Source organism: Bufo bufo, chromosome 2, assembly GCF_905171765.1.
Source record: "Bufo bufo chromosome 2, aBufBuf1.1, whole genome shotgun sequence".
In the NCBI taxonomy this organism is placed as follows: Eukaryota; Metazoa; Chordata; class Amphibia; order Anura; family Bufonidae; genus Bufo; species Bufo bufo.
In genome coordinates this window covers 282,647,805-282,673,821 of record NC_053390.1, presented here as the reverse complement: position 1 = coordinate 282,673,821, position 26,017 = coordinate 282,647,805, and the positions used below count along the sequence as shown (strand labels likewise).

The following is a 26,017-nucleotide window of genomic DNA, read 5'->3' as shown; positions in this document are numbered from 1 at the left end:
GGCACTCACGATTACGCCACCGGAAGTCGTATGCGGCTCTTGTGCGTTCCAAGAGGTACTTACGGTCCGTGGAACGCATGCTGAGGGGGCGGAGCTACAATCGGGGCGCAGGACCATGGCGGAAGTCACCCGCTGATCTGAGGTCTGCAGGTAAGAGTATTTAAAAGGGGATCAGAGGTGATAGATTTAAATATGTCTGAGCCGGGTACTGGTCAGATGGAAGCCTCTCAGGGCCTCTCTATTGTAAGTAAAAAGTATCTGGAAGGGGGGAATGCTGGTTATCTTACCCTTGCTAAACCCCCTTATACCTCTGTCTCTCTCTCTCTTCCTGTATGTATGCAGAGTGAGAAGGATGGGGCTCAGAAAAAAGCTAGTCCAAAAACAAAAAAATATGTTATGTGTTCAGTTAGATTGCCTGTCGCATATAACCAAAAAGTGTACCTCTAATATGGTAAAAGATCTGGTCCTGTCTATTAGGGAGGAGCTAAGAGATGTAATAAGGGAAGAAATGAGATCTGCCATAGCAGAGAATCCTGTTGTTACCCTGGGGACATCTAGCTCAAAATATAGGGATACGAAAATGAGTATCTCCGGCTCATCATCCTCTGACTCAGAGCAAGAATCAGATCAGGTCCCAAAACATAAAAGCAGATTTTTTAAGCAGAACTTCTTTAAAATCAACAGAATGGAGTCTAGAGAAACAGGTTTTGCTCCAAATCACGAAATTATGGGGGATGCCACAAGTGGATCTTTTTGCTTCAGCCACAAATGCAAAATTAAAAAAGTTATTTTCACTGAATCCTTTCGACGGAAATATAGGGGTAGACGCACTATCACAAAAATTGGATTTTCAACTGGCCTATGCCTTTCCCCCTCTTCAGCTAATCCCCAGGGTTTAAAAAAAGATTTGGCTAGAAAGGGCCCATGTGATTCTAATAGCTCCTCTATGGGCGAAAAAACCTTGGTTTCCATTGCTGAAGACCTTGTCAGTCCAGAGCCCATGGATTCTTCCTTGGAAACAAGATCTATTATCTCAAGGTCCGATCTACCATCCCAAAATAGAAAGGTTACATCTAACAGCCTGGAACCTGAAAGGATGATTTTGAGGTCAAAGGGTCTATCAGAAGCCATTATCGACACTATGTCAGCCAGAAGAAAAGATGTAACTTCAAAAATTTACTGCTAAATTTGGAGAAAGTTCTGCAGTTGGTGTATTCAAGAAAAAACAACTTCTCAGAAGTTTTCGGTCCAAGCAGTTCTAGGTTTCCTGCAGTCAGGCTTTGAAAAGGGATTACATCCAAATACATTAAGGGTGCACATATCAGCATTAAGTGCTGTATTTGGAGAAAAAATTGCGGAGCACCCATGGGTTATCTGTTTTTTGAGAGGGGCAGATAGGTTAAGACCTACGGTTTCCCCTTGGGACCTCAATTTAGTACTATCAGGTCTGACAAATGCCCCCTTTGAACACCTGTCAGAAACCTTTTTGAGATATTTGTCACTAAAGACCTTATTTTTGGTGGCGATTACCTCAGCGCGTAGAGTAAGTGAAATTTAAGCTCTAAAGATAGTGGAACCCTTCTGCATCGTGTTTTCAGACAGAATTGTGTTCAGATTAGACAATTCCTTTCTTCCCAAAGTGATATCAAATTTCCACAGACAAGAAGAAATTATTGTCCCATCGTTTTGCTCGAACCCAAAAACAGAGGGGGAAGAGAATTTTCACAAGCTGGATGTACGTAGGGCCGTGTTACTCTATCTCGAAACCACAAAAATGTTCAGAGAGACAGACTATTTATTCGTCCAGTTCAGTGGAGCACATAAAGGGCATAAAGCCACAAAAAACTCATTATCCAGATGGATAAAAATGGCGATCTTAGAATCATATAAGTCGTTAGGTATTCCTCCACCAAAATCTTTTACGGCACATTCCACAAGATCTGTTGCAGCATCCTAGGCTGAGAGGGCGAGCGCCTCATTAGAACAGATCTGCAGGGCAGCAACGTGGTCAAGTCCTCATACATATATTAAACATTATAGAGTGGATACTAGGGCTAGTCAGGAGCTCGCTTTTGGCAGAAAGGTGCTTCAGGCCATAGTCCCTCCCTAAATAGGAGTATTAATCTGTTATATCTCATGGTATGCCGTTATGGAGGATGAAAGGAAAAAACAAATTACTTACCGGTAATTCCCTTTTCATGAATCCTCCATGACGGCATGAATAACCCCCCCCCCCCCCCCCCCAAAAAGGATATATATATATATATACACAGTGCTGTCCATAATTATTCATACAACCGGCAAATTTTGACTTAGTTACTTTTATTCAACCAGCAAGTAAATTTAGGTGTCTCTCAAAAGATAACAAGACGATGTACAAGAGGCATTATTGTGGGCAAAAAAAAACATTTCTCAGCTTTTATTTACATTTGAGAAAAAGATACAAGATGTTCCGCACTATGCCAATGGACCAGGGAACCTATTCACAGTAAACGGCACCATGAAAAAAGAGCAATACATGAGGATTCTCAACGACAACATCAGGCAGTCTGTAGAGAAACTTGGCCTTGGTGACCAGTGGACATTTCAGCATGACAATGACCCAAAACACACAGCAAAAGTGGTGAAGAAATGGTTAGCAGACAACAACAATAACGTTTTAGAGTGGCCCAGCCAGAGTCCAGACTTGAATCCAATTGAGAATTTGTGGAGGGAGCTAAAGATCAGGGTGATGGCAAGAAGACCCTCCAACCTGAAAGATTTGGAGCTCATTGCTAAAGATGAATGGGCAAAAATACCTGTGGAGACATGCAAAAAGCTGGTCTGCAATTATAGGAAGCATTTGATTGCTGTAATAGCCGATAAAGGCTTTTCTATTGATTATTGAGAAGGGTATGAATAATTTTGGACTGGACACTTTTTGCTCAAATGTAAATAAAAGCTGAGAAATGTTTTTTCCCCACAATAATGCCTCTTGTACATCGTCTTATTATCTTTTGGGAGACACCTATGTCATTTCCCGTCAAAAAATTACTTGCTGCTTGAATAAAAGTAACTTTAAGCCAAAATTTGCCAGGGGTATGAATAATTATGGGCAGCACTGTGTATATATATATATATATATATATATATATACATACACACACATATATAGGGATATGTATATAGAGATACACATATAGGTCAATAGATAAGTGGAGGAGTCTGTTGGTGTGAATGCAAAAAAAAATATATAAATATATATATATATATATATATATATATAAATCCTTTATATATGAGGATAAGACTCTCTAGGCTTTCGGTCCAGAAAGACACTAAGGAAGAGCCGAAGGAGGGTCAAATTTATACTTCCTGTCCCTACCTGGTTGGAGGCGGGTCATCTCATGGTGGATTCATGAAAAGGGAATTACCGGTAAGTAATTTGTTTTTTTGCAGAATGTAAATACGGACATATGGAAACGGAATGCACACGGAGTACCTTCAGTTTTTCTTGCGGACCCATTGTAATGGTTCGTATACGGTCCGCAAAAAAAAATGGACACGGAAAGAAAATACGTTCGCGTGCATGAGCCCTTATACTGATGACCTATGCTCTGGATAGATTATCATTGTGCTCGGATCGGCTCATGCTGAGAGTATACCCTACCTAAGCCTACCCTCCCCCGCCTACTAGAAGCAGCAGAGTTGTGCCGGAACTGCTTATAGAAGGGTAGCCTAAAGGGGGCTACCCCAATGATGAGCCCTGAAAGAAGGGAGGGCTCCTGGGTGGGTTGAAAGTGTTCGAACCGACAAGTGGGGGCAGGAGGGCCAGGTTTAAATAGTGCACGCCCCACCTCCTCCTCACACAAATCCGGCACTCTCAATTGCCTACCACTTGTGCTCGGATCGGCTCATGCTGAGAGTATACCCTACCTAAGCCTACCCTCCCCCGCCTACTAGAAGCAGCAGAGTTGTGCCGGAACTGCTTATAGAAGGGTAGCCTAAAGGGGCCAAAAGAACCATGCGTAGGAGTGTTGAAAAGCTTTAATAACAGAAATTACAACACCAACACTTGAAAAGCCAGTGACATTTCGTTATGCGGATCCGGGATATACCGCATGTAACATGCGGAACTCCAGCGACCCAACCGTTTAATAATATGTGCCGGCACCTTATGCAGGGACGCCGCGGCTGCCGCGCCAATGCTTAAGGAATGTCCTGTGATTGAGAGGGGATCGACCCCTGACCCTGCCAGCAGCACCCGAACGTATTTAAGAAAGACCGTGATGGTTAGCCAGGTATTGCCTAGTGCGAGTAAGGGAGAGGATGACGGCTCGGATTCAATGCTGAGGAGCCAAGCATCGAAGGCACGTTCCGGACACCACCTGTTGGCCGTGGGGAAGTATCTGACCTCCACCGACTCCCCGGGCCGTGCCGTCTTGGATGAGGCCAAGGTGAGCACATAGATGAACCCGCGCCGGACGAGCTGAGCCTTCTGCAAGCACCCGGCCAGCGTGTTGGCGCCCATGAGCTCACCTGCCCTGAGGAACCCATAGAAGGCCAGATGCAATGCTGTTACTATCAGCGCGCTAACTTGTGGGCCAAATGGTTCGCCCTGTAGTTTGTCTATCACCAACCTGAACAAGCGGCCAGTAAAGGGCTGACGCCTTGCGCAAACCCTTCAAGGCCGCTTTGATAGGGTGGGCAGAGAAAAGTGATGGTAGTTCCGGATATAGGCTGTACCGGTGGTGCTGAATACCTGCCAGATATAATTTGACCGTACTATAGGATAAGTGTAATTGAGAGTGGCAAAACCCAACAAAACCCAGTAGGTGAGTGATAGGCCCCAGGCCTGCGGCCGGGTAGGTATTTTCGTATTTCTGGAACAGGCGCCACGCTGTCTTATATACCCTCAGGGTATTGTGGGACAAGGACTTAGCCATCAGTGTCTTAGCTACGGTGAGATGCGAGACTAATCCAAGCGCAGCTGGGCCTGGTGTGGAATTGGTGTCGGCGAGAGATCTGCCCCTGGATAAACCTGAAAGAAAAGTGGAAAATTAAGGCGAGATAAGGCGTCTGCAGCGACATTGCGTTCTCCACTGATATGCCTGCATACGAAACGAAAATTATGCCTCAGAGACAACCAGACGAACCTCCTCACGAATGACATGACCAGTTTGGAACTAGACCTGCCCTTCATGATGATGTCCACAACTGCCGTATTGTCCGTGAGAAATAGTACCGTGCAGTTCCTCCACTGCTCGCCCCATGCCACTGCTGCCCCCACTAAGGGATATACCTCAAACAAGGCGGAACATGAAGAGAAACCTGGAATGGATGCGACCTCCGGCGGCCAAGGACCAGCGAACCAGTGGTTGCCGTGCAGCGCGGCAAAGCCGACTGACGATGAGGCATCAGTGTGGACCACTGGAGACTAGTTCGAGACTACCGGAATGAATAGTGACACGCCATTCCAGTGTGTCAAAAACCTGTCCCACATCATCAGGTCGGCCATGGCCTCTGGACCTAACCGTACCATCTCGTTCTGTGCGCGGGCCTGTGGGAGCAGCGCCAAAAGCCTAGAGATGAAGGACCTGCCTTGGGGAATGATGCGCATGGCAAAATTGAGCATGCCTTACAGGGATTGCAGGTCCGCTCTGGAAGCTACTCTCACTTGAGCCCACCTATGCACGGCCTGCCTAATCCTATCTAATTTATCAGGTGGGAGACTCGCCTGCATGCGTACTGTGTCTAAACGTATCCCTAAAAAGGTGATGGTGGTGTCGGGGCCTTCTACTTTGTGAGAAGCTATTGGCACATTTAGGTCTGAAAATACTGTCTGCAAGCGCTGTAGGTCCTGAGGCTGCCGTGTCGAGGGCTCAACCAGAAGGAAGTCGTCCAGGTAATGCATGACATGGCTGACCCTGAAGACGTCTGATAAGACCCAATGCAACGCGCTAGCCAACTGATCAAAGAGCCATGGACTTGACTTGGACCCGAAGGTCAGTTTGCTGGCAAAGTAGTACAGCCCTTGCCACTTTATCCCATGCCACTGCCAGAGTTCCGGTTGGATGGGGAGCAGTTTAAAGGCGTCTGTGATATCCGCCTTGGATAACCAGGCCCCTCTCCCGAACTTGAGTATGACCTCAATCGCCTCATCAATAGAGGCGTACCTCATGGAGAATTCTTCCGAGGGGATCAGAGAATTCAGACTGGGGACTGATAAGGAATGTGGGGCCGACAAATCGCACACCAATCTTTTTTTATTGGAAAATTTGCCTGTCACCACCCCGACCGGGTTAACCCTCCAGCAATCAAACGGAGGCTGCCGCACTGGGCCAATCACATAAGCCTTATCCAGCTCGATTTGGATTAATTGGGTGACCGTCTCGGGATCTCGGATAGCCGACGCCAAGTTCCCGCAGGACGCGGAAGCCCTCTCCGCCGGCTGGATGGGGAGAACGCCTGACACGGAAGGCGCGGCTGTACTGCCGCTCTCCGAGCACCATTCGGCCGTGTGGGCGTAGGAACCGCAACCAGCGCAAGCCGGGGCTTTGAGGCCCGCAAAGTGGCGGCAAAATAACTCGGTATCCATCCGAGACCAGTCTACGACATGTTTGCACTGAGCGAGTGTGGCCGCAGCCTTTGCCGAGAAGGAGCGGTGGTACTCATAGAAGGCGGTGCCTCCATATTTATACCCTAGATCGACGACCTTGAATAAATATAGGTCAAGCTCCTCCCTCCTAAGGGGGCTAGCAGAGCACACCACGTCTCGGTAAAGGCTGAATGCCAACACAAATTCGGCAACATTGAGTTTCCTGTTGAGCCTTGCGTCCCTAGACTTGAGCACAACAGAGACCTCTCCGCAGGAAATGGTCTTATTGTCCGGGGCTTCGTGTGCCGGCACGAGCAGGGACGCTAAATTAATGTCTTTCCCTTCCAGAATATCCTGCCGGATATTGGGAGGAACAAAATGGGAAGGCTGGACCCACCCGGCGCTGCGGATGCTGATGAGCTGGCGACAGACCCTGTCTGCAACACTGTGTTGAACGCTGCAGGCTGGCCCTCGACAGTCTCCAGCCTAGCCTGCATATCTGACACCGCTGTACCCATGGTGTTGACCGCAGCATGCAGCTCCGTTAGGGAAGTCAGAATGGCACTGAGGGACCCCTCATCTCGGCTAGGAGCCGCGGGTTGTGAAGTCAGAAGGTGGTGAAGTTCCGCCTTTCTCGCGGCGGCCGGGAACGGTATCCCCCTTCTTGATAATTCTGCCGTCAGCCTAGGGACGGTCCACAACCTTATCGGCAACTCCGCCGATCTCACGGACTGCTGCTCCCCGCTGTCCCGAGAAGATAAGGAACCCTCCGGAAGAAACTCCTGAGACATCTCCCTACTAAAAGAAATTCAAACTCAAGTAACAACATCAATGCTAATCGCTACCTACTGGCCGGTCCAGACCGGGGGGGGGAGACCTAGTGTCTGTGGCCAAGGGCCGACGGCGCCCACGGTCATGACCAGAAGCGCTGCCAGGTCTGTTAACTGCCCGACTGTATATATATATTTTTTATTTTTTTTTCGTGGCGTGACTGGGACCCGCTGGAAGACTGAGGCCTGGCCGGCCTAGCCTGTGACCGTGAAGTTGCATACCCAGGCTGTGTCTGGGCTGAGTATGTGGCCGTGGCGCCACCTCCCGCAGCTATCCCCACCCCGTGCCTGTGGTCAACGGGAGTGCGGCCGAGTCCGTGGTTGTGACCGCCTCGCACCTGCAGCCCCGAGGGGTCCCTGCATCGTAGTAGCGGTACCGGAATCCCTCCTACTGCCGTGGTAGTATAGCTGACGGGTATGCCGTCGTGAGGTTACTGCGTGCCGTAGTGGCCGGCCTTGATAATGAGTCTGTAGTCGTAACGGATTTTTGCCTGCAGTCGTGGCAGGGCTTTAGAGCGGGTCTGTAGTCGTGACAGACTGATGCCTGCAGTCGTGGCAGGGCTTTATAACAGGTCTGTAGTCGTGACAGACTGATGCCTGCAGTCGTGGCAGGACTTTATAACGTGTCTGTAGTCGTGACAGACTGATGCCTGCAGTCGTGGCAGGGCTTTATAACAGGTCTGTAGTCGTGACAGACTGATGCCTGCAGTCGTGGCAGGACTTTATAACGTGTCTGTAGTCGTGACAGACTGAAGCCTGCAGTCGTGGCAGGGCTTTATAACGGGTCTGTAGTCGTGACAGACTGTTGCCTGCAGTCGTGGCAGGGCTTTAGAGCGGGTCTGTAGACGTGACAGACTGATGCCTGCAGTCGTGGCAGGGCTTTATAAGGAGTCTGTAGTCGTGACAGACCTGGCAAAGCAACATTCCTCTCTGTAGGCGCCCCCCTGTAATAGATGCGCCAGCGGCTGGACATAGTAGTCCACCATCCCCCGACCCCCAAGCCTACGTAGGAGAAAAGAGGGGTTCCGCCCATGCATGCCCCACCCCTGACTCACCTGGCGGCCATGACAGCCACAAACCCCACAGTGTCGTAAGTATAGCCAACCACCTGTGGACCTGGATAAACAAGGACAGACATGTGGGTGAGCGCACGCTGGCTGGGTGACCCTTCACTCATGCCGCCGCTCCCTAGCTAACCACCGGACTATGGCGACTGCGCTTTAACCAACCTCCTGCCTCATCGTACGGCCTTACGGGCGGCCCGGCTGCGTGCGCAAGTGCAGTGGCCAGCCCCCCCCTCCTTGAAGCCCACCATGTATTTGCACTTCAACACATCTTCCAAATATATTAAACACACACTTTTTTTTTTTTTTCTTTTTCCCCTGCCCTAGTACCTAGCCACTGCCTGAGCAAGTGATGCCTGTGCTTGGACTGCAATACCAGTGTGGGCCTGTAGGTGTCGCCCACTGACAAGCCAGGAGCTGCTGGAGCGCAGCAAGTCAGTGAGCTGTGCTGTGGAGCCGACGGCCGGCGTGATCAGATGCTGCTGCGCCACAGGTGAGGGGTGCCCGCCTGGGGGACACTGTGTGTGGGAGCGGGGGTGCTTGGCGCCGGCCCTGGAGCGGGACGGGGTGCCTGTATGGGGGTGCCTAGAGCGGGAGTGTGTAAGTCAGCACGAGTATACACATGGAAAAAAACGGGACATGTCACTGGGGGTGCCGGAAGCGATCGGGAGCGCCACATGTTTATACAGTAGTCGCCAGCGCGGCTGGGGACCGGCAGCACGCTCGGCAGCCCCACATGTTAATACATCGTAAGACGGGTGTGCGACCACCCTGCCTACCTAGTCCTGTAGCGACGAGCCCGACGCAACCGATCACCCGATCCTCCAGTGACGCACGCACGCACTTCTCTGGCACCAACCCACAAGCCAATTCGAAAGTGTTCGAACCGACAAGTGGGGGCAGGAGGGCCAGGTTTAAATAGTGCACGCCCCGCCTCCTCCTCACACAAATCCGGCACTCTCATACGCCTACCACGTATCTGATCAGTGGGGTCTGACACCCTGGACCCCCTCCTGATCAGCTGTTTGAGAAGGCAACGGCACTCCTGTGAGAGCCACGGCCTTCTCCCTGCTTACCAAGCATAGGGCCGTATATTGTATAGCGGCTGTGATTGGTATTGCTATTCAATTTAATGGGGCTGAGCTGCGTCTAGGCCACATGACTGATGAACGTGTTGTCGTTGGCCTAGGGAAAGCTGTGAGAAGGCCGTGGCGCTGTTGAGAGCACCGCTGTCTTTTCAAACAGCTGATTGGCGGGGGTCCCGGGTGTCAGACGATACTGATGACCTATCCTGAGGCATCAGTATTAAAGTCTCGGGAAAACCCATTTAAAGGGCCAAAGCAGTTTAATCTTGACCAGCCGTTGGCTGGCAACTCTGGGGTAATTTAGGCACCTTCCTCTGTGGAGAGGTGCCTGAGCAATAGTTTTCCTAGCATATTATCCTGCAAAGGTGTATGGTCTGCTGATGTACGGACTTTCTGCACATTTACTGGATTCTGAGCATCCTCTCCCCTGCCTGATCTGACCTCTGTATTGACCCTTCGCTGCCTGCACTGACCTTGGACCATTTACCACATAGCATGAACTCCACTGGCAATGAGCTCAGTCTGTCCCTGGTTACAATTTGGCCTGACCCCTCAGTGCTCTAAATGTTGTCTCCCCAGTAGGTCAGCATTCAACCACACACAGACAGTAGTGGCCTAGTGGTTCCCCTAAATGATGTCTGGATCCCTGTATAGCGGTAAAGGTTGACTACTGGGGGACTGTCAGGATAATGCCCTTAGGATTAGCCCAAAGTCAACTCTTTTGGTTAACATGGTGGTTCCACACCCACGGACATAACATGAATAAAGCAAGAACCGTACTTCCCTGCTGCTGGGCTATTTCTTCTTTTCATTTGATGTGACAGCAGTAGCACCCTGCCTCTGTCTAACCGTTCAGATGCTGCAGTTGCTATTGATAATGAAATCTAATAGGTTAAATGTCCTAGATCACATTTTGTTCCAACCCCAGCTGTTTCAGCAGGAGCTTAGCTGTGATAGAGATATGGACTCCATTCTTTGGTTCAGCTCAGAAAGCTCCCACATACTCTAGCTCTCAGACAACACCTTATCTTCTCCAGAGCACAAAGGTTCCATCCTACCGAAGAGAACACGCCTCCTTGCTACGTCATATATGCTTTTCTGCTGTTAAAGAAGACTCCATTACAAGATGGCGCTTACAGCTAGATATTTACATAGTTCACATACCACAGTTGTAAAACAATGCACAATGGGCAGATGCCAAGTGTTATCTCTTTTCTTATTTTCATATTTTAGCCAATGTAACAATGCCACGTGCCTCAGGGGGAAAGCCCCTCTGATGACGTTATAAACTGCTGTACTTCCTGTAATAAATGAGAATTTGCTTTGACCCCAGTGTGTGTGTCACAGTTATTTTCTTCCGTGGATGTAAAACACTTCGGTTACTATTAATTTGGAGCAGTAGAGCAAACGTGATCGGCCCTTATTAGGGGCATCTTTATCAGCTGTCAGTCATGTCTGGCTTCCCATAATCACATGGGCTGGTGTGCCTGCTTGATCATAACGATGTACATGGGCTGCATTCTGTAATAAACAGGCCATGCAGATGACATACATGTATATCAGTTTCCATTAAGGGGTTAAAGGATCTGCTGCTAAAGTCTTGGTGCCAGATACCACAGGACACCTTTAGAGGTCATGTGTAGTCCATATCAAGGTAGCCCATAACCTTGCAGTACCGCCAGTGTGGTATAACATCTAGGCTCAGACCTAAACTATTGGAAAACTAAGGGCAGGGTGTTTTCTTTTCAAGTAGCAGTATGTTTAAATTCCTTTGCAATGAGCTCCCTCTAGTGACAGGTGCAGGCAGACAGAAATAATTTGACGAGAGCAGGGGATTTGGAGCTCTGTATCAGAAAATTACCATCCTGACCGTATAGTATTCTATGTGCACTGTATTTAACGGGGTTGTCCAAGTTAGTTTTATTGATCACCTATCCTCAGGATAGGTCATCAATATTAGATCGGCTGGGGTCCAACACCCGGTACTCCCACCATTCAGCTAGTTGAAGAGAATGCGCATGCCACGCAATGTTTGGCACCCGGGGCGGGTCCTTTCTCTGCCCCCCCTCCCCAAATACTTTTTAAAAAAATGGTACCCCCTCACAGAAGTATTGCCCTCATTGTACAACCTTCACAGTAGTTTTGTACAGATGTGTGCCCACTCACAGTAGTTATGCCCACATTGTGCCCTCTCAGAGTAGTTATGCCCTCTCTTTCCCTTTTCACAGTTGTAATGCCCTCTTTGTGCCCCCTTCACAGTAATAATCCCCATTGTGCCCCCTTCACAGTAATAATGCCCATTGTGCCCCCTTCAAAGTAATAATGCCCACTGTGCCCTCTTCACAGTAATAATGCCAATTGTGCCCCCTTCACAGTAATAATGCCCATTGTGCCCCCATCAAAGTAATAATGCCAATTGTGCCCCCTTCACAGTAATAATGCCCATTGTGCCCCCTTCTCATTAGTAATGCCCTCTGTGCCCCCTTTCATAGTAGTAATGACCTATGTGCCCCCAGCTGTTTGAAAAGAGGGCAGCGCTCATATGAGAGCAGCTTTCTCTGTTCTGTTCACTTGCTTGTCGTAGCATTTGCGGTGATGAGCAGGCAAACAGAGCAGAGAAGGCAGCATACAAAGCGGACAACCCCTTTAAAGACATACTTGGAAAACATTACATGCAGCGCTACAGAACATACAGGGTCATACAGCGCCACATATGTACCTCTTACATCCAGTGACTTCTCTTCTCTGATGTAGATATTCTCTTTCCTCTTCTCCTGTTAGACCAGACCACCAGCCACGCAGGGGTGTTGCTAGTGTCTCAAAAGATCCGGGGCCCAAGCCCCAATGAATATGGTCCAGTTCTCTAAGTCGCTATACAGCAGCACATACCTGTCACATCTAGAGCCTCCCGGGTGACGTCTCCTCCAATGTAGATCTTCTCTGTCATCATCTCCATTTGGTCCTGACAACTTCTTTCAATCGCGCCTCGTCTCTGCAGAGTGTGACACACAGACATCTTAGATTACTCACTTTTCTATCATTATCCCCCAACCTGGAGCCCCCACAGTGTTATCCTTCTGCTCACTGTGCTCCCCAATACCCCCAAATTCTATCCTGAAGAAATATGAGTGCCCCCATAGTAATAGTGCTCCTCCAAGTCCTACCAATAGTAATTCCTTTCCAGAATGCCCCTATTAGTAATAATGCCCCCTACAGTGCCCCTAACAGTGATAATGCTCCCCAAGATTGCCCCTATTAGTAGAAGAGCTCTTCAGTATTAATAATGCCCTCACAGAGCCCCCAGTAGAAATAAGGCCCCCTATTGTTCCCCCAGTGGTAATAAAGCTATCTACTGACCACTCAGTAGTAATAAGGCCCCCATAGTGCTCTTAGTAAAAATAAGGAGGATCTATAAGTCCCTCCTATAGAGCCCACAGTAGTAATAAAAACGCCTATAATGTCCCCTGGATTTGCAGTACCTCCTGTAGTTACGTATATTCCTCCCTCCACCATACAGTCCCATGTAAATAACATAACACCATCTCTCCTGCCCTCTCCAAAATACAGCCCTATGTATAGAACATCACTACCCTCCCTTCAGCCCCTCCAACATACAGTCCCATGTAAATAACACTATTTCCCTCCCTCCGTCATAGAGTCCCATGTAAATAACATCTCCACAGCCCCCTGCAATTTACAGTCCCATGTAAATAACACCCCTCTCTATCTACAGCCCTCTCCAAAATACAGCCCCATGTAAATAACATCACCTCCTCCCCAGCCGCCTTCAACATACAGTCCCAAGTAAATATCACCCCCTCCCCTGCCGCCTCCAACATGAAATCCCATGTAAACATCACCCCCTCAACATTTAGTCCCATGTAAATAACATCATCCCCCCCACCAGCCACCTTCAACATACAGTCCCATGTAAATAACATCGCCTCCTCAACATTCAGTCCCATATAAATAACCACTCCCTCCCTCAGACCCCTGTAACATTCAGTCCCATGTAAATAACGTCACTCCCTCCCACAGCCCTATCAACATACAGTCCCATGTAAATAACGTCACTCCCTCCCCCAGCCCCCTCCATCATACAGTACCATGTAAATAACATCCCTCCCTCCCACAGCCGCCATCAACATACAGTCCCATGTAAATAACATCCAACCCTCCCCCAGTCCCCTGCAACATACAGTCCCATGTAAATACCATGACCCCTCCCCAGCCACCTCCGACACACAGTCCCATGTAAATAACATCCCTCGATTCAGCCCTAACATACAGTCCCAGTTAAATAACCACAACTCCCAGTATTCCTCTGCCTCTCCCTTCACTAACCTCTCCTCCTGTAGCAGACATTAACACAGCTTCTTCCCCCAAGACTTCTCCTCTTCACTGCCGTCCTCCCCTGCACTGGTCACATGATGGTGACATCATGGCAGGTCCTTCTCAACTACTGCCTGTTTTACTGGTCACATGACCTGTGATGTCACTACAGGTCCTTCAGTTCTTCCACTGCATTAGATTCAATTGTATTGCCGTCCTGAGGACGGCAATACAGTTGTATCTAGCTGGCAGGAAGAACATTTGGGGCCTGGGACAAAACATCAGGGGCCCAGGCCCCGAATGTTTTGACCTAGCAACGCCCCTGCAGCCGTGCCTCGTCTCTGCAGAGTTTAACAAACAGAGATCTTATTTTCTTACTTTTCCATCATCCTCCCACCTTCTCAACACCCCATTCTGCCACCCCTAATACTGTGTCCACTGTGCTTCCCAATACTTTCCTGCAGAAACAGTCCCACTGAAAATACTGGTACCACACATCAGTACAAAAACACCCCTTTATATTGTGCTCTAATACAAAAAATCCCCTCTTTCTTTCAGATCAGACCCCTATATAAAACCCTAAATGAGATCCCCCCCATCTCAGACCAAACTCCCTTTAGTCCTCTGTGTCAGACCCCATATAAGACCCCAGTTTTAAACCTCAGATCAGACCCCCATTAGACCTCCATGTAAGACCCTGACCCAATATCAGACCTCAGATAAGACCCCCATATAAGACCCCCATTAGACCTCCAGACCCACATATAAGGCCTCAGACCAGACCCCCATATCAGACCTCCAGACTGCCATTAGACCTCCAGACTCCCACTAGACCTCCAGACCCCCATTAGACCTCCAGACCCCCATATCTGAACCCCATTAGACCACAAGACCCCCAATCAGACCCCCATTAGACGTCCATGTAATACCCGACCCAATATTAGACCCCCATAAGACTTCCAGACTCACATATCAGACCTCAGACCAGACCCCCATATCAGACTTCCAGACCCCCATTAGACCTCCAGACCCCATTAGACCTCCAGACCCCAATATCTGACCCCCATTAGACCTCCAGACCCCCAATCAGACCCCCATACTCCCAATCAGACCCCCATTAGACCTTTAGTCCCCCCAGTCAGACCTCCAGACCCCCATTAGACCTCTAGACCCCCCAGTCAGACCTCCAGACCCCTAATCAGACCCACCAGTCAGACCACCAGACCCCCAATCGGACCCCCATTAGAACTCTAGACCCCCCAGTCAGACCTCCAGACCCCCAATCAGACCCCTATTAGACCTCTAGACCCCCCCCAGTCAGACCTCCAGACCCCCAATCAGACCCCAATTAGACCTCCAGAACCCTAATCAGACCTCCAGACCCCATTAGACCTCTAGACCCCAGTCAGACCTCCAGACCCCCAATTAGACCTCCAGACCCCCAATCAGACCTCCAGACCCCAAAATCAGACCTCTAGACCCCCATTAGACCACTCCAGACCCCCCAGTCAGACCTCCTGACCCCCCCCCCCCCTGTCAGACCTCCAGACCCCCTATAGACCGCTCCAGACCCCCATTAGACCTCTCCAGACCCCCATTAGACCTCTCCAGACCCCCATTAAACCTCCATATGAGACCTCAGATCAGACTGTAAAATAGTAAAGTCACTTACCTCTCCTGTCGCCACTCTCCCTGTTCTGGCTGTTTTCTCTCCTCCTGCAGCGTCAGGTCAGAGTGCGCTCTGTACATCCTGACGCTGCAGGCAGCCAGGACACAGCAGCGCGGACCCTGAGAAGAGCGAGCAGGAGGAGGGGTACTGGACAGCACTCACAGCGCTTTACTCCCCCTCCTCCTGCAGACTAGTGAGCGCCCCATCTTCCCCGGGCATTCCACTGATGCCACGGCAGCGCTGCCTTCTCTTCATTATTTACCTGCTTGCCGACACAACAGCTGCGGTGAGCAGGTGCAATATCAAGGAGCCGTCCCAGTCGGGCAGCTCTGTAGTATACACTTGAATAGGTACACCCAGGGCAACAACTGAAAAGCACAATCCTTCTCTAGAATAGTTCACCAAATAGGATAAGTTCAAATGTTTTATTACTAATAACTCATGTTTAACAACATAGTATGTACAGATATATGTATTTAAGCATTAGATAGAGTCATAGATTAAAAGTTTAAAGGCCATGTCCACCTTCACAACAATATGTATTTTATGGCTTAATGAGGCAAATTTGCAATTGGCTGGTTTACCAGGGATTGGACCCCAACAATCAGATTCTTATGCCCTGTCGTGTGGACAGAGGATGCATCTGTATTGTGAGAAACCCCTTTAATTAAAACTTTGGGGGAGATTTATCAAACTGGGGTAAAGTAGAACTGGCTTAGTTGCCCATAGCAACCAATCAGATATCACCTTTAATTTTTCAAAGGAGCAAAAGGTGAAATCTGATTGGTTGCTATGGGCAACTAAGCCAGTTCTACTTTACACTAGTTTGATAAATCTCCCCCTTTGTTTCTACTGCTCCTATGCAAACAATGACTACAACTTACCATTAGTTACACAGGGTAAACTTGGACAAGTTAAAGGTATGGCTGCACGGCGACAAGTCAGGCAACACAAAATGATGTGCGACTTGTCTGCAGCTTGCTGTTGCACAGCTATTTTAGAACTGGGATTTGGCTGTGGAAATACAACCAAGCCAGAGGTGGGTTGCATGTTACACCCAACTTTCATTAAAATCAATGGAGGAAACGTTACGTGGGACTTACGACGTACAACACAAAATCAGACGTCTGAATTTCAATGGATTTTTGCAGTTGCAGCATGTTGCTTGTTGCATTATTACACCATTGACAAGCATTAGCTAAAATATCACATGACACATGTCACCATGTAGCCGTACGCTACAATGTGGTAGATTTATCACGGTGGCTCAAGTTGTATGGTAATCTGACATATGTTCAGACTGCATATCCATGTTTACACCATCTACTGGTTGGCCTAGTTAGTGGCAGGTATTCCAGTTTAGGCTCTGAACCCTTTGCAATAAAGTCCCGCACCCCGCTGCTAAGCCCCACCCCCTTTTCAAGTAAGCTTGGAAGAAATTGTGCCACATTGCTCAACTTTTATACATAGATTCAAGGCACAGTCACGTTAGTAAATCTGGGTCAATATGTCTCCATGGTAACAGACAACAAACAAACCCCGTATAGTCTCAACCTGCAGTCATGTTTCTTGCATTTTTCCCCTACTAACGTATGTTTGGTAGGGTTGCAAGATGTAAAGGACAGATAGAAGGGAGGCCTGGACTACGCTGCTTCATTTTTTTACCGCTACTTTAAGGGATCCTTTTGTTGTCTGTTACCATGGAGACTCATAGATCTGTATACGAGCTGTAGAAACAAAACGGTAGGACATTTTTGTTGCAGCCTACTATACAGTTGATTCATTTCAGATGCACTGGGACAATAAAAAAAATTGTTTTGAAGGTGGATATAGCACTTAAAAAGTTGTCCGGTATTCTGATATTGATTTGCTATTCTCAGGAAAGGCCATTAATTTCAGATTGGCGGGGGTCCCACACCCTGCACACCCTCCAGTCATCTGTTTAGTTGTAGCTTCGGCATCTGCAGCGTTGCTTCCATTCACTTGCGCAGCAGTTTTCAGCTCCGTCTACTACACAATAGAGTTCTGGTACCATAGCTACAACTAAACAACTGATTGGCAGGGGTTTGAGGTGTCAGATCCCCACCAATTTGATATTTAAAGTCTATACCAAAATCCTAGACCTGTGACGGCTAACCTCCGGCACTCCAGCTGTGGTAAAACTACGACTCCCAAGATGTACACTGGCTTGGCTGTTCTCAGAACTCCGTAGAAATTAATGGAGCATGCTGGGAGTTGTAGTTTCACCACAGCTGGAGTGCCGGAGGTTAGCCATCGCTGTCCTAGAAAACCCCTTCAAAGTCATCCATTACTGTGTAGCACCAAAAATTGTAAGCCTTCCTTAAAAAGCTTAGTTACACCCTTATCCATCCTGTGTGATCACCGTCTGATAATGAATGCCGTCCAATGTGTTTTGTTTTATATAAATACATTATTTATCACCTGTAGAAAAGTATATGCAAAAATATAAATACATTTATTATATCTAGTTCTAGGTTCTAACTAGGCCTACAGAGGGGAACTACACTCATAATCTCTAAGGCCAGGTTCACATCACCGTTATTTTTCCGTTCTGATCCATCAGAAGAACAGAAAAAAAAAGAAAAAAAAATGCAGCATGCAGGACTTTTTTCCGTTTAAAATAACAGATCTGTGACGGAAATGGCTCAAACTGATGCCAAATGTGCATAACTGATGCTCAGGAACCTTTTTTTCCCCTTAATTTTCTGTTCTTCTGACAGATCAGAAGAGCTGAAAAATAACGATGATGTGAACTCAGCCTAAGTAACTAATTCTGTTCAATTCGATCTATAAAACTACCAACTCCTGCGCGCTTCATGCACAGCTATGCACGTATTCCATGCAGAAATCCATGTGAAATCCACGTCAGAGCCCTATGATTTTAAAATTGTTTTCGAATGCATCTGTTTTCATGGGAATCTGCGTTACTCTTCGAAAGGAAGTAGATTTTTCCATCTGGAATGAAAATTTGATGGGGCTAATATGCTGGTAGACCTATGATGGGGCTAATATGCTGGTAGACCTATGATGGGGCTAATATGCTGGTAGACCTATTGCAGTTCAAGGTTCCATGTTGGATTTTCTCGCGCAATAGAATTTCTCGTTTGAAATTCCTGCCAGAGTTTCAAATTCCGGGTCTCCTCTTCTGCCATCCAAGATGGCCGCACCACTTTTCAGACTGCCCTTTGCATTCTGTGCATTTTGTAGCCCAAGATGCTTCCTCCTGCCCTTGGATTTGCCAGCACTGCTGACATGAACTGTTCTGGACAATCAAAGAGCAGGGCTGGACAAGTAGGACATGTCTTGGGCTACAGATGCGCAGTGTATAGCAGATAGTCTGAGAAGCTTTGTGGCCTGAGAATTAGTGGATCTGCCACTAAAAGGAGGTTACCATGTAAATGTTCTGTCCATTGCCCAGTTAATGTGCTTTAATATACTGTATGCGTGTATATGTGTATGTATATATACAGGTATATTCTGTATAAAGAATTTACGGTGTAAGGCAGAACATTTCATTAAAAACAGCATTGCCTTCTTAAAAGATGGGGTTTAACATGCTGCAAACAGCTGCATCCAAGTTGAAATAAATGGCTCAGGCTATATGGGGCCTATATACCAGTCTGCATAGCTGCTCACAGGGTCCAATTCAGAATTTACACGGATCTATTCCTTCATTGTAAAATGAAAAAAAAAAAAACACATCATATGGATGTGACTGTAAATTCACACCATAATCATACTGACTTGTTTGCATGGTGATGGTATAAGTCACAAATGTCAGTATATCAATGGGCCCTGTATCTCCATAAGTCCAGGCCTTGGCATATGCCCAGGTTTGCTTGATGCTGGCCCTGTACATTAGTTTGAACAGTTAGGCTTAAATGGGTATTCCCACCTGGACATATCCACGGGATATAGAACTTCCATAAAATGCTGAGTAACTACATTTGGCTATTTTCAGATGTTCTATAGCAGTGAATGAGGAGAGCCGCATTTGCAATGTTAAACTGCTGATATCACTATGTATGGGTCGGGAAGAGGAGGACAAACATACTTTTTGCAGGACTTTTATTATCAGGAGCAGTGTAACTATGAACTTTTGTTCTACCTGAGATTGCTCCTGCAAGTACAGAGGCAGAATAGCTTCACTGTCAACTGCTCTTCACAGCCCCTCCCCTCTGAGTGACAGATGTAGCGGTGTCCGTGATTGGATGCTACAGCTGTCACTCATTGTAGAGGGGAGGGGCAGTGTGGCAGATCAATACAGAAAGCACTTCACAGTAAGGCTACATTCAGACAACTGTATGTGTTTTGCGGTCTGCAAATTGTGGATCCGCAAAACACAGATACTGGCCGTGTGCATTCCGCATTTTGCTGAACGCACATGGCCGACCCTTTGATAGAAATGCATATTCTTGTCTTCGATTGTGGAGAAGAATAGGACTTGCTCTATCTTTTTGGCGGTGCCGCGGAACAGAACTACCGATGCGGACAGCACACGGTGTGCTGTCCGCATCCTTTGCAGCCCCATTGAAATGAATGGGTCCACACCCGTTCCACAAAATTGCCTAAAGCCCTGCCCCATGGACACTTACAGGATCAGAATCTGGCAGAATAAAAGTTCATATTCACACTCTCCATGCTGTCTGCCCTCCCTGGTCCCTATTACAAAACTGCTGACAGACTCTATGTTTTACACCGGTCTTTGAAACCTCTTGCACTGCCAGAGGATACACCTAATTTATGACAAGGCGCATGCCTTGTCTTAAATTATGCGCATCGTCCAGCAGTCCATGCGCCAGAATGAAATCTACGGCAGCTGTGAGCTGCCATAGATTTCTGTCCTCATATGTGCCAGAAAACTGGAGCAAATGAAGATAAAGGTGTCTGGCCCACTGACACCACCCCTCTCTGCCCTTGCCAAATACCCTTTTTTGAAAGTGGTGAGGGCAGCGTAAAAGTGCAACTCATGCCAACTTTTTTGGAAGTTGTGTTTAAAAAGTGGCAAACATGGAGTTTGCAAACTTTTTACGCCACAAAGTGGTGCAGGTATAATCTCTCCCTATAAATTCAATAAAATGGATTAATAGAATTGAAAAAATAAGAAACTAACCATAGTATCTTACACCTCAAGCAGTATTTTTCATTTGCCTATTTATTTTCCAGAGTCTTTGAATATGAATCTGTAGATCAAATGAACTGTACACATTTGAGTTGATATATAATATAAGCAAATAAGAGGCAATTCAGATCCATGCAAAAGGTTCTTATGCATGTGGAAAAACAGCTAAAGTATATAGAGATTAGGTCACCGTTGCCTAATATAATTGATTATGCATTGTAATTGCAGTGTGAGCCATAAATTAAACTTGGATGAACACTACTACTTTAACTCTCCGCTTTACAGAGTCATTACCGTACATAAAAAACAAGAATATTTGTGTGGAGTCATCTTTGCCCTATTTCTGAAACATACCAGAAAAAATAACAAAAAGTTCATGACTGCGGTGTACAGTTAAGTGCTACAATTCATTGTCTGTGGATATAACACCTGCTTTCTGGGTTACGTAGAGAACCGTCTGCATATTAGCTCAAGTTAGATTTCATTTTCATGTCTTTTACTACTAATATTTATTTTACACCCCACATTTTTCTGGGGTTGGCTCAGATTCTTTACTTTCACAAGGACAGGTGTTTTTTGTTCCGCACTCAGGCGGCACAGGATTTGCCTCTTCCACAGTTCCAGAACCTTCTTCTTTAATTGCTTGAACATTTTCCTTAGCTGAGGCCTCTGGAGATTCACCTGCTGGTTTAGGTTCCTCAGGAGGCTCTGATGGAGCCTCATCCACTTTCTCACATGGAGATTCTTCTTGGGTTTTGACATTTTCTTCACTTTTGTTGCTAGTGGCTTCTTCTGTGTTTTCTTCATTAGATGTCTCTTTGGTTTCTTTGGGTTCATCTGGGACTTTTTCATTTTCTTTGATGCTGGCACATTTGGTTGGAGATTTAAGGTTCAGTGCAGCATTAATGATATCAGATTGTAGTTGTTTGGTTGAGTCTACAACTTCTTCGGTTTTAGAATTTTGGCCTTTTTCAGGAATCTCATTAAAGGACTTTACTCCTCCGCTTGTGTCATTGTGGTTGACATACTCTTTGTGGGAGAATGAGGAAGGGTAATAGGCAGATGCTTTGCGTTTATGACTCATAATCACTGATGCACAAACTATAAATATGAGCAAGAGGACTAAAGAACCCACCACGATAATGAGCAACATGTAATCTTTTAACAACTTAGTTACACTATCCATGAAATTGGTGGTTGTGCCATTCCCATTTTTGAAGGAATTTTCGGTTGTAAGTTCACCCAAGTCCAGGTTTTGAGTAGGAGAAACTAAAGTTGTGACTTCTCCCTCTCCACTTCCATATTCAGACTCTGTGGTGTATCGAGCCAAAGTTTTGGGACAAGTAACAGCAAGGACAATACATAGGGTCATAGGGAATCCCATGGTCATTTTGTGGTTCAGACTCTGTTAAGAAGAAGATCATTGAAAAATTAAAAGCTAAAGTGATAGCAAAGATACATAATTTTATACAATAAAAAACGCAATTATTGAATAGTTTTAAAATATATATATAAAACAGTTTTGCCTTTTTCTCTACTAAAAGCCAAGTACAGTTTTGTAAGTGAAATAAAATATCACTTGTATATTGTCTTATTCTGTTGTATATGACTTCTGTTATCTGGACATATATAAAACATTTTCACAGCAATATATTGTATGTGTATCTTTAAAGCAGTTGTCAACTTTATAACTTTTTGGAAAAAAAATGTAGACTGGTGGACGTGAGGTTGATAAGGGTTAAGATAAGATTGCACAAAAATTTTTATTCTTGGAATTTATATCATCTCAGACTTGTAGTTTTATTATTAAACTCTAGTCCTATAATGAACGGTAGGAGGGCTGGATAACCAAACTGCTAAGTTGTAGACCATAAAATCAATCTACTGCCTGGCAAAGACGCTTACAAATCCTCTGTGGAAAATGTTCCAACTGAAATACATTTCAGTAGAGGAGCAAGCCCAGAAATTGTAGCCCTGCTCCCTTTCAAATGCTCTGTGCCTACCACATCTGGGCTCCGTTTGCCCTTTTGTTGTAAAGTACTGTCCCCCGAGACTCCAGATCCTAGGCTCACCGGTTGGGAAGGAGAAAGCATTCCACATCTGGAGGAAGCAGCAGTATATGGGAGGTGTGTCTAACATTTTAGTGTAGCTTTCCGAAAACGAGCAGAGTATACAAGTCTGTTTTTGTCTTCCATTCACAGAACTTGGAATCAGTAGATTGTAATGTGTCTTTGGAGGAGTGATTAATCGCCATAATGTAAATGCTTCATTCCCTTCACCCCGTCAGCAAAAGCTAAAGGAAAAGTTTATGCATTTACGTTTTTTAGAAAGCTTTCTTATGATAGAGTCAAATAGAAGATTGAAAATAGCACAGAAGTCAATGAAAGTCACCCTAAAGCTGATGCACATGATCTCTAAAACTTGACCGGCAAATATTTCACACCCAGTCAATTTGAAAGCAAATATCAATGCGATCCAATAATTAAGTTTTGATTTAGTTTGATTTTGATTTAATTCCGCTAAGGCTTTGTTCACATTCCGATGTTTTCCATTTTGTATGGGATCTGATGGTTTTAAAAGCAAGAATAGAATAGTATTCCTATCAAAAACACCAGGACCAGTGGAAGCTCAAGAGATATCTCTATGCCATAAGTCAATGGGAACGGTTTGAGAATGGATCTTACTAGTTATGTTAAGAGTGTAAACCATAGCTGTAGTGTGAACAGAGCCTAAGACACACACACAGCTTTTCCATTTCATAAACCAACTAAATAGTAAGAAAAAAAACATTCAGGAAGCACAGTACAATGCTAATAACATGTCAGGCTGTATATAGTATAAAGAAATGGTTCTCCTATAGCTACATAGTCATACTTTGTGTGTAAAAGACTTTTCTGAAATCCAGCAGTTAATGGTTAAGTGCACAGTAAAATAAGTTCACTTACCAAAGGCATTTGAATTCCAGATAATATTTAAAAAAATTGCCTGTAAGGCACATGCTAGCTCTGTCTTAAGACGCGTACTTAAGAATTAGGCTGTATATATACAGACATATGCCTTCCCCTATAGCTGTGTGATGTGTTACCGTCTTGAAGTCAGAAAGGAAAGCGCTTGATAACTTACTGTATGTCTCAGTCTTGTAAGCAGGCTCTGCTGCTGCGATAGCCAGTCTCCCAACTCCTTCTCATGCAGACTGTTTTCATTAAGGGAAAGAAAAGGGGGATGTAAGCTCAGCCCTTCAAATATAAAATCCCTCCTGCCTTTTCTGTGCATCCTTCTGGATCCAGAGGCGGAGACTTTTAACCCCCTTGCTATGAAGTGGGGAAATAGAACTCATTTACTATGTCTTTCCTTTGGCCCGAGAATATTTAGCGCTTGGTTTAGGGTTTCTTTATATTAACCAATTACCTCTGCAAACCATTCTCTGGAGGAGCTTTAAATATCTTATATTGCCAGGTCTGTTGGTTGATATGTGATATCATATTGAATGCAGCACGAAAGAAAAGTTTGACAATGCGCAGTCACAGTCTCAGCCAGTAATTGAATAAAATGACTGGTTTATTCAAAATGACATGCAACGAGAGGGCACAGACAAGAAACAGAGCATTATATCAGTGTAAATGTACAAGAAGCAAATCTAGAAATGTACAATGATACACCATGTTTTACAATTTACTACTAAACAGATGACATGACTGGAGTCCACTCCAAAAAAAAAGACCAGAATACCGCTACATACATTTGCACTTGCAAAGCTGTATGGAGCATTGGTATAGTTTCAAGTGTCCATAGACAACTGGAATTAAAACCACCCAACAAAAGCAAAGTCCTTAGGCTGCACTGACACCCAGGTCTTTTCTCTCAATCTTCCTTTGCACTGTTATTTCCATTTAAAGGTGGTACAGCTGGCACATATAGTAAATTTACCCCTGAGTGGTATATGTACATCCTATAAATCCATACCAGCAGTGCGCAACCTGCGGCCCACAATGCCATTCTGTGCAGCCCCCAACCATCTGGTCACAGGCATGCTAGAGAGGAGTGACACATAGCGTGGGAGCAGGCACAGGTAAAAAGGAATGGTTTGTTGTGTGGTCATCTCTGGGACATGTATATATATCAGCAGTCTTCTGATCCCTGGGTGGCCCTCCAGAAAGAAGTAGATGAAATGGAGAAGTGGCCATGCTATCTTCTTTGTAGTTTATGGGTGTAGTGCAGGGACAGACTGACCATAGACCATACAGGGAAATTTCCCGGTGGGCCGATGTCCAGAGGGCCGCCGAGCCCTCCTCACGGTACATAACAATCTGATGCTCTTGGCATTAATTAATACTAAGAGCATCAGGTATTTACACATCTGGCCAGCAGCCGCAGGTGCCCTTCCAAATTCAACTGTATCACCATCAGTATGGCGATAGGGCAGTATTTTATGCTGCACCGTGGTATTTGGTTCTGCTGGGGTGGTATTTTGTGCTGCACTACGGTATTGCTGACCCCGCCTACTTCTATTGTACCTGCCTACTTGTGGCTTGTGTTGGCCCTATCTATTTGTGTTGCCCTGCCTTCTGTTAACATGGACTCGCCTACAACATGGGGCCACTTTTCGGTTTTTTTCCAGGGCCACTTTAAATTCCCAGGCTCCCTCTTGTAGTGAAATGCTCACCTGTTTCAACAACTCACATAAATTGCTACGAAGAGAGAGACACTGGGGAGAATGGAACCCATTTTTCCAAAAGGTAGGAGTCCTGGTGGTACAACTACCACCTACTAGGCACTCCCCGCATATATTTTTGATATGCCTTTTAAGTTTCTAATGGTAATATCCCTTTACGTTTTATTGGGGCCTTTGGGAATGGTTGAAATCTGACAATGTGGTCCTCAGACAAAAAAAAGGTTGTGCTTCCCTGGTCTATACTGTGCTGTGACCCTGTTGGTCATAAGACATGAGTACACTGAAATTAAGATTCAGCTGGCCTATTTAACTACTGCTGAAAAATGTCTACCCGGCTTTCCAGGTCATTTTGTGGCAGCTATTCTACAAGTTGAAATCAGGCTTTCCATGGAAAATATGTAGCTGGCTCAATCTAAGTCTAAGGAAAACTGCATATGCAGCATTTCTTCTTAACTGAGTTATACAGTATATTAGTGTGTCCAGTGATTTCTATGGAGATCTCCTTACCTAGCACCTGGCTCGTACATATAATACATACTCACCTCCACTAACGAGCAGGCAGTTGTCAGGGGGTATGCTTATGATTCCTTCCTGACAACTGTGTGCTTGATCACTGCATCTAAATGCAGCATTCATCTAGAGCAA

At 46.1% G+C, this 26,017-nt stretch overlaps 1 protein-coding gene across 3 annotated transcripts; it reads right to left on the bottom strand.

The window, feature by feature from the left end:
* Nucleotides 1-20,723: 20,723 nt before the first annotated feature.
* TMEM119 (transmembrane protein 119) lies at nucleotides 20,724-23,896 on the bottom strand. 3 transcript variants are annotated; one of them, XM_040416617.1, is made up of 2 exons: nucleotides 23,824-23,896; nucleotides 20,724-22,105 (listed from the first exon to the last, which is right to left on the bottom strand). In XM_040416617.1, exon 2 carries the CDS (start codon nucleotides 22,088-22,090, stop codon nucleotides 21,215-21,217), a length of 876 nt encoding a protein of 291 aa, XP_040272551.1. In that variant the 5' UTR covers nucleotides 22,091-22,105; nucleotides 23,824-23,896; the 3' UTR covers nucleotides 20,724-21,214. The 3 variants fall into 3 exon arrangements, with proteins under 3 accessions (XP_040272551.1, XP_040272550.1, XP_040272549.1); XM_040416616.1 differs by lacking the exon at nucleotides 23,824-23,896 and adding an exon at nucleotides 23,646-23,766; XM_040416615.1 differs by lacking the exon at nucleotides 23,824-23,896 and adding an exon at nucleotides 22,704-22,969.
* Nucleotides 23,897-26,017: the final 2,121 nt, after the last annotated feature.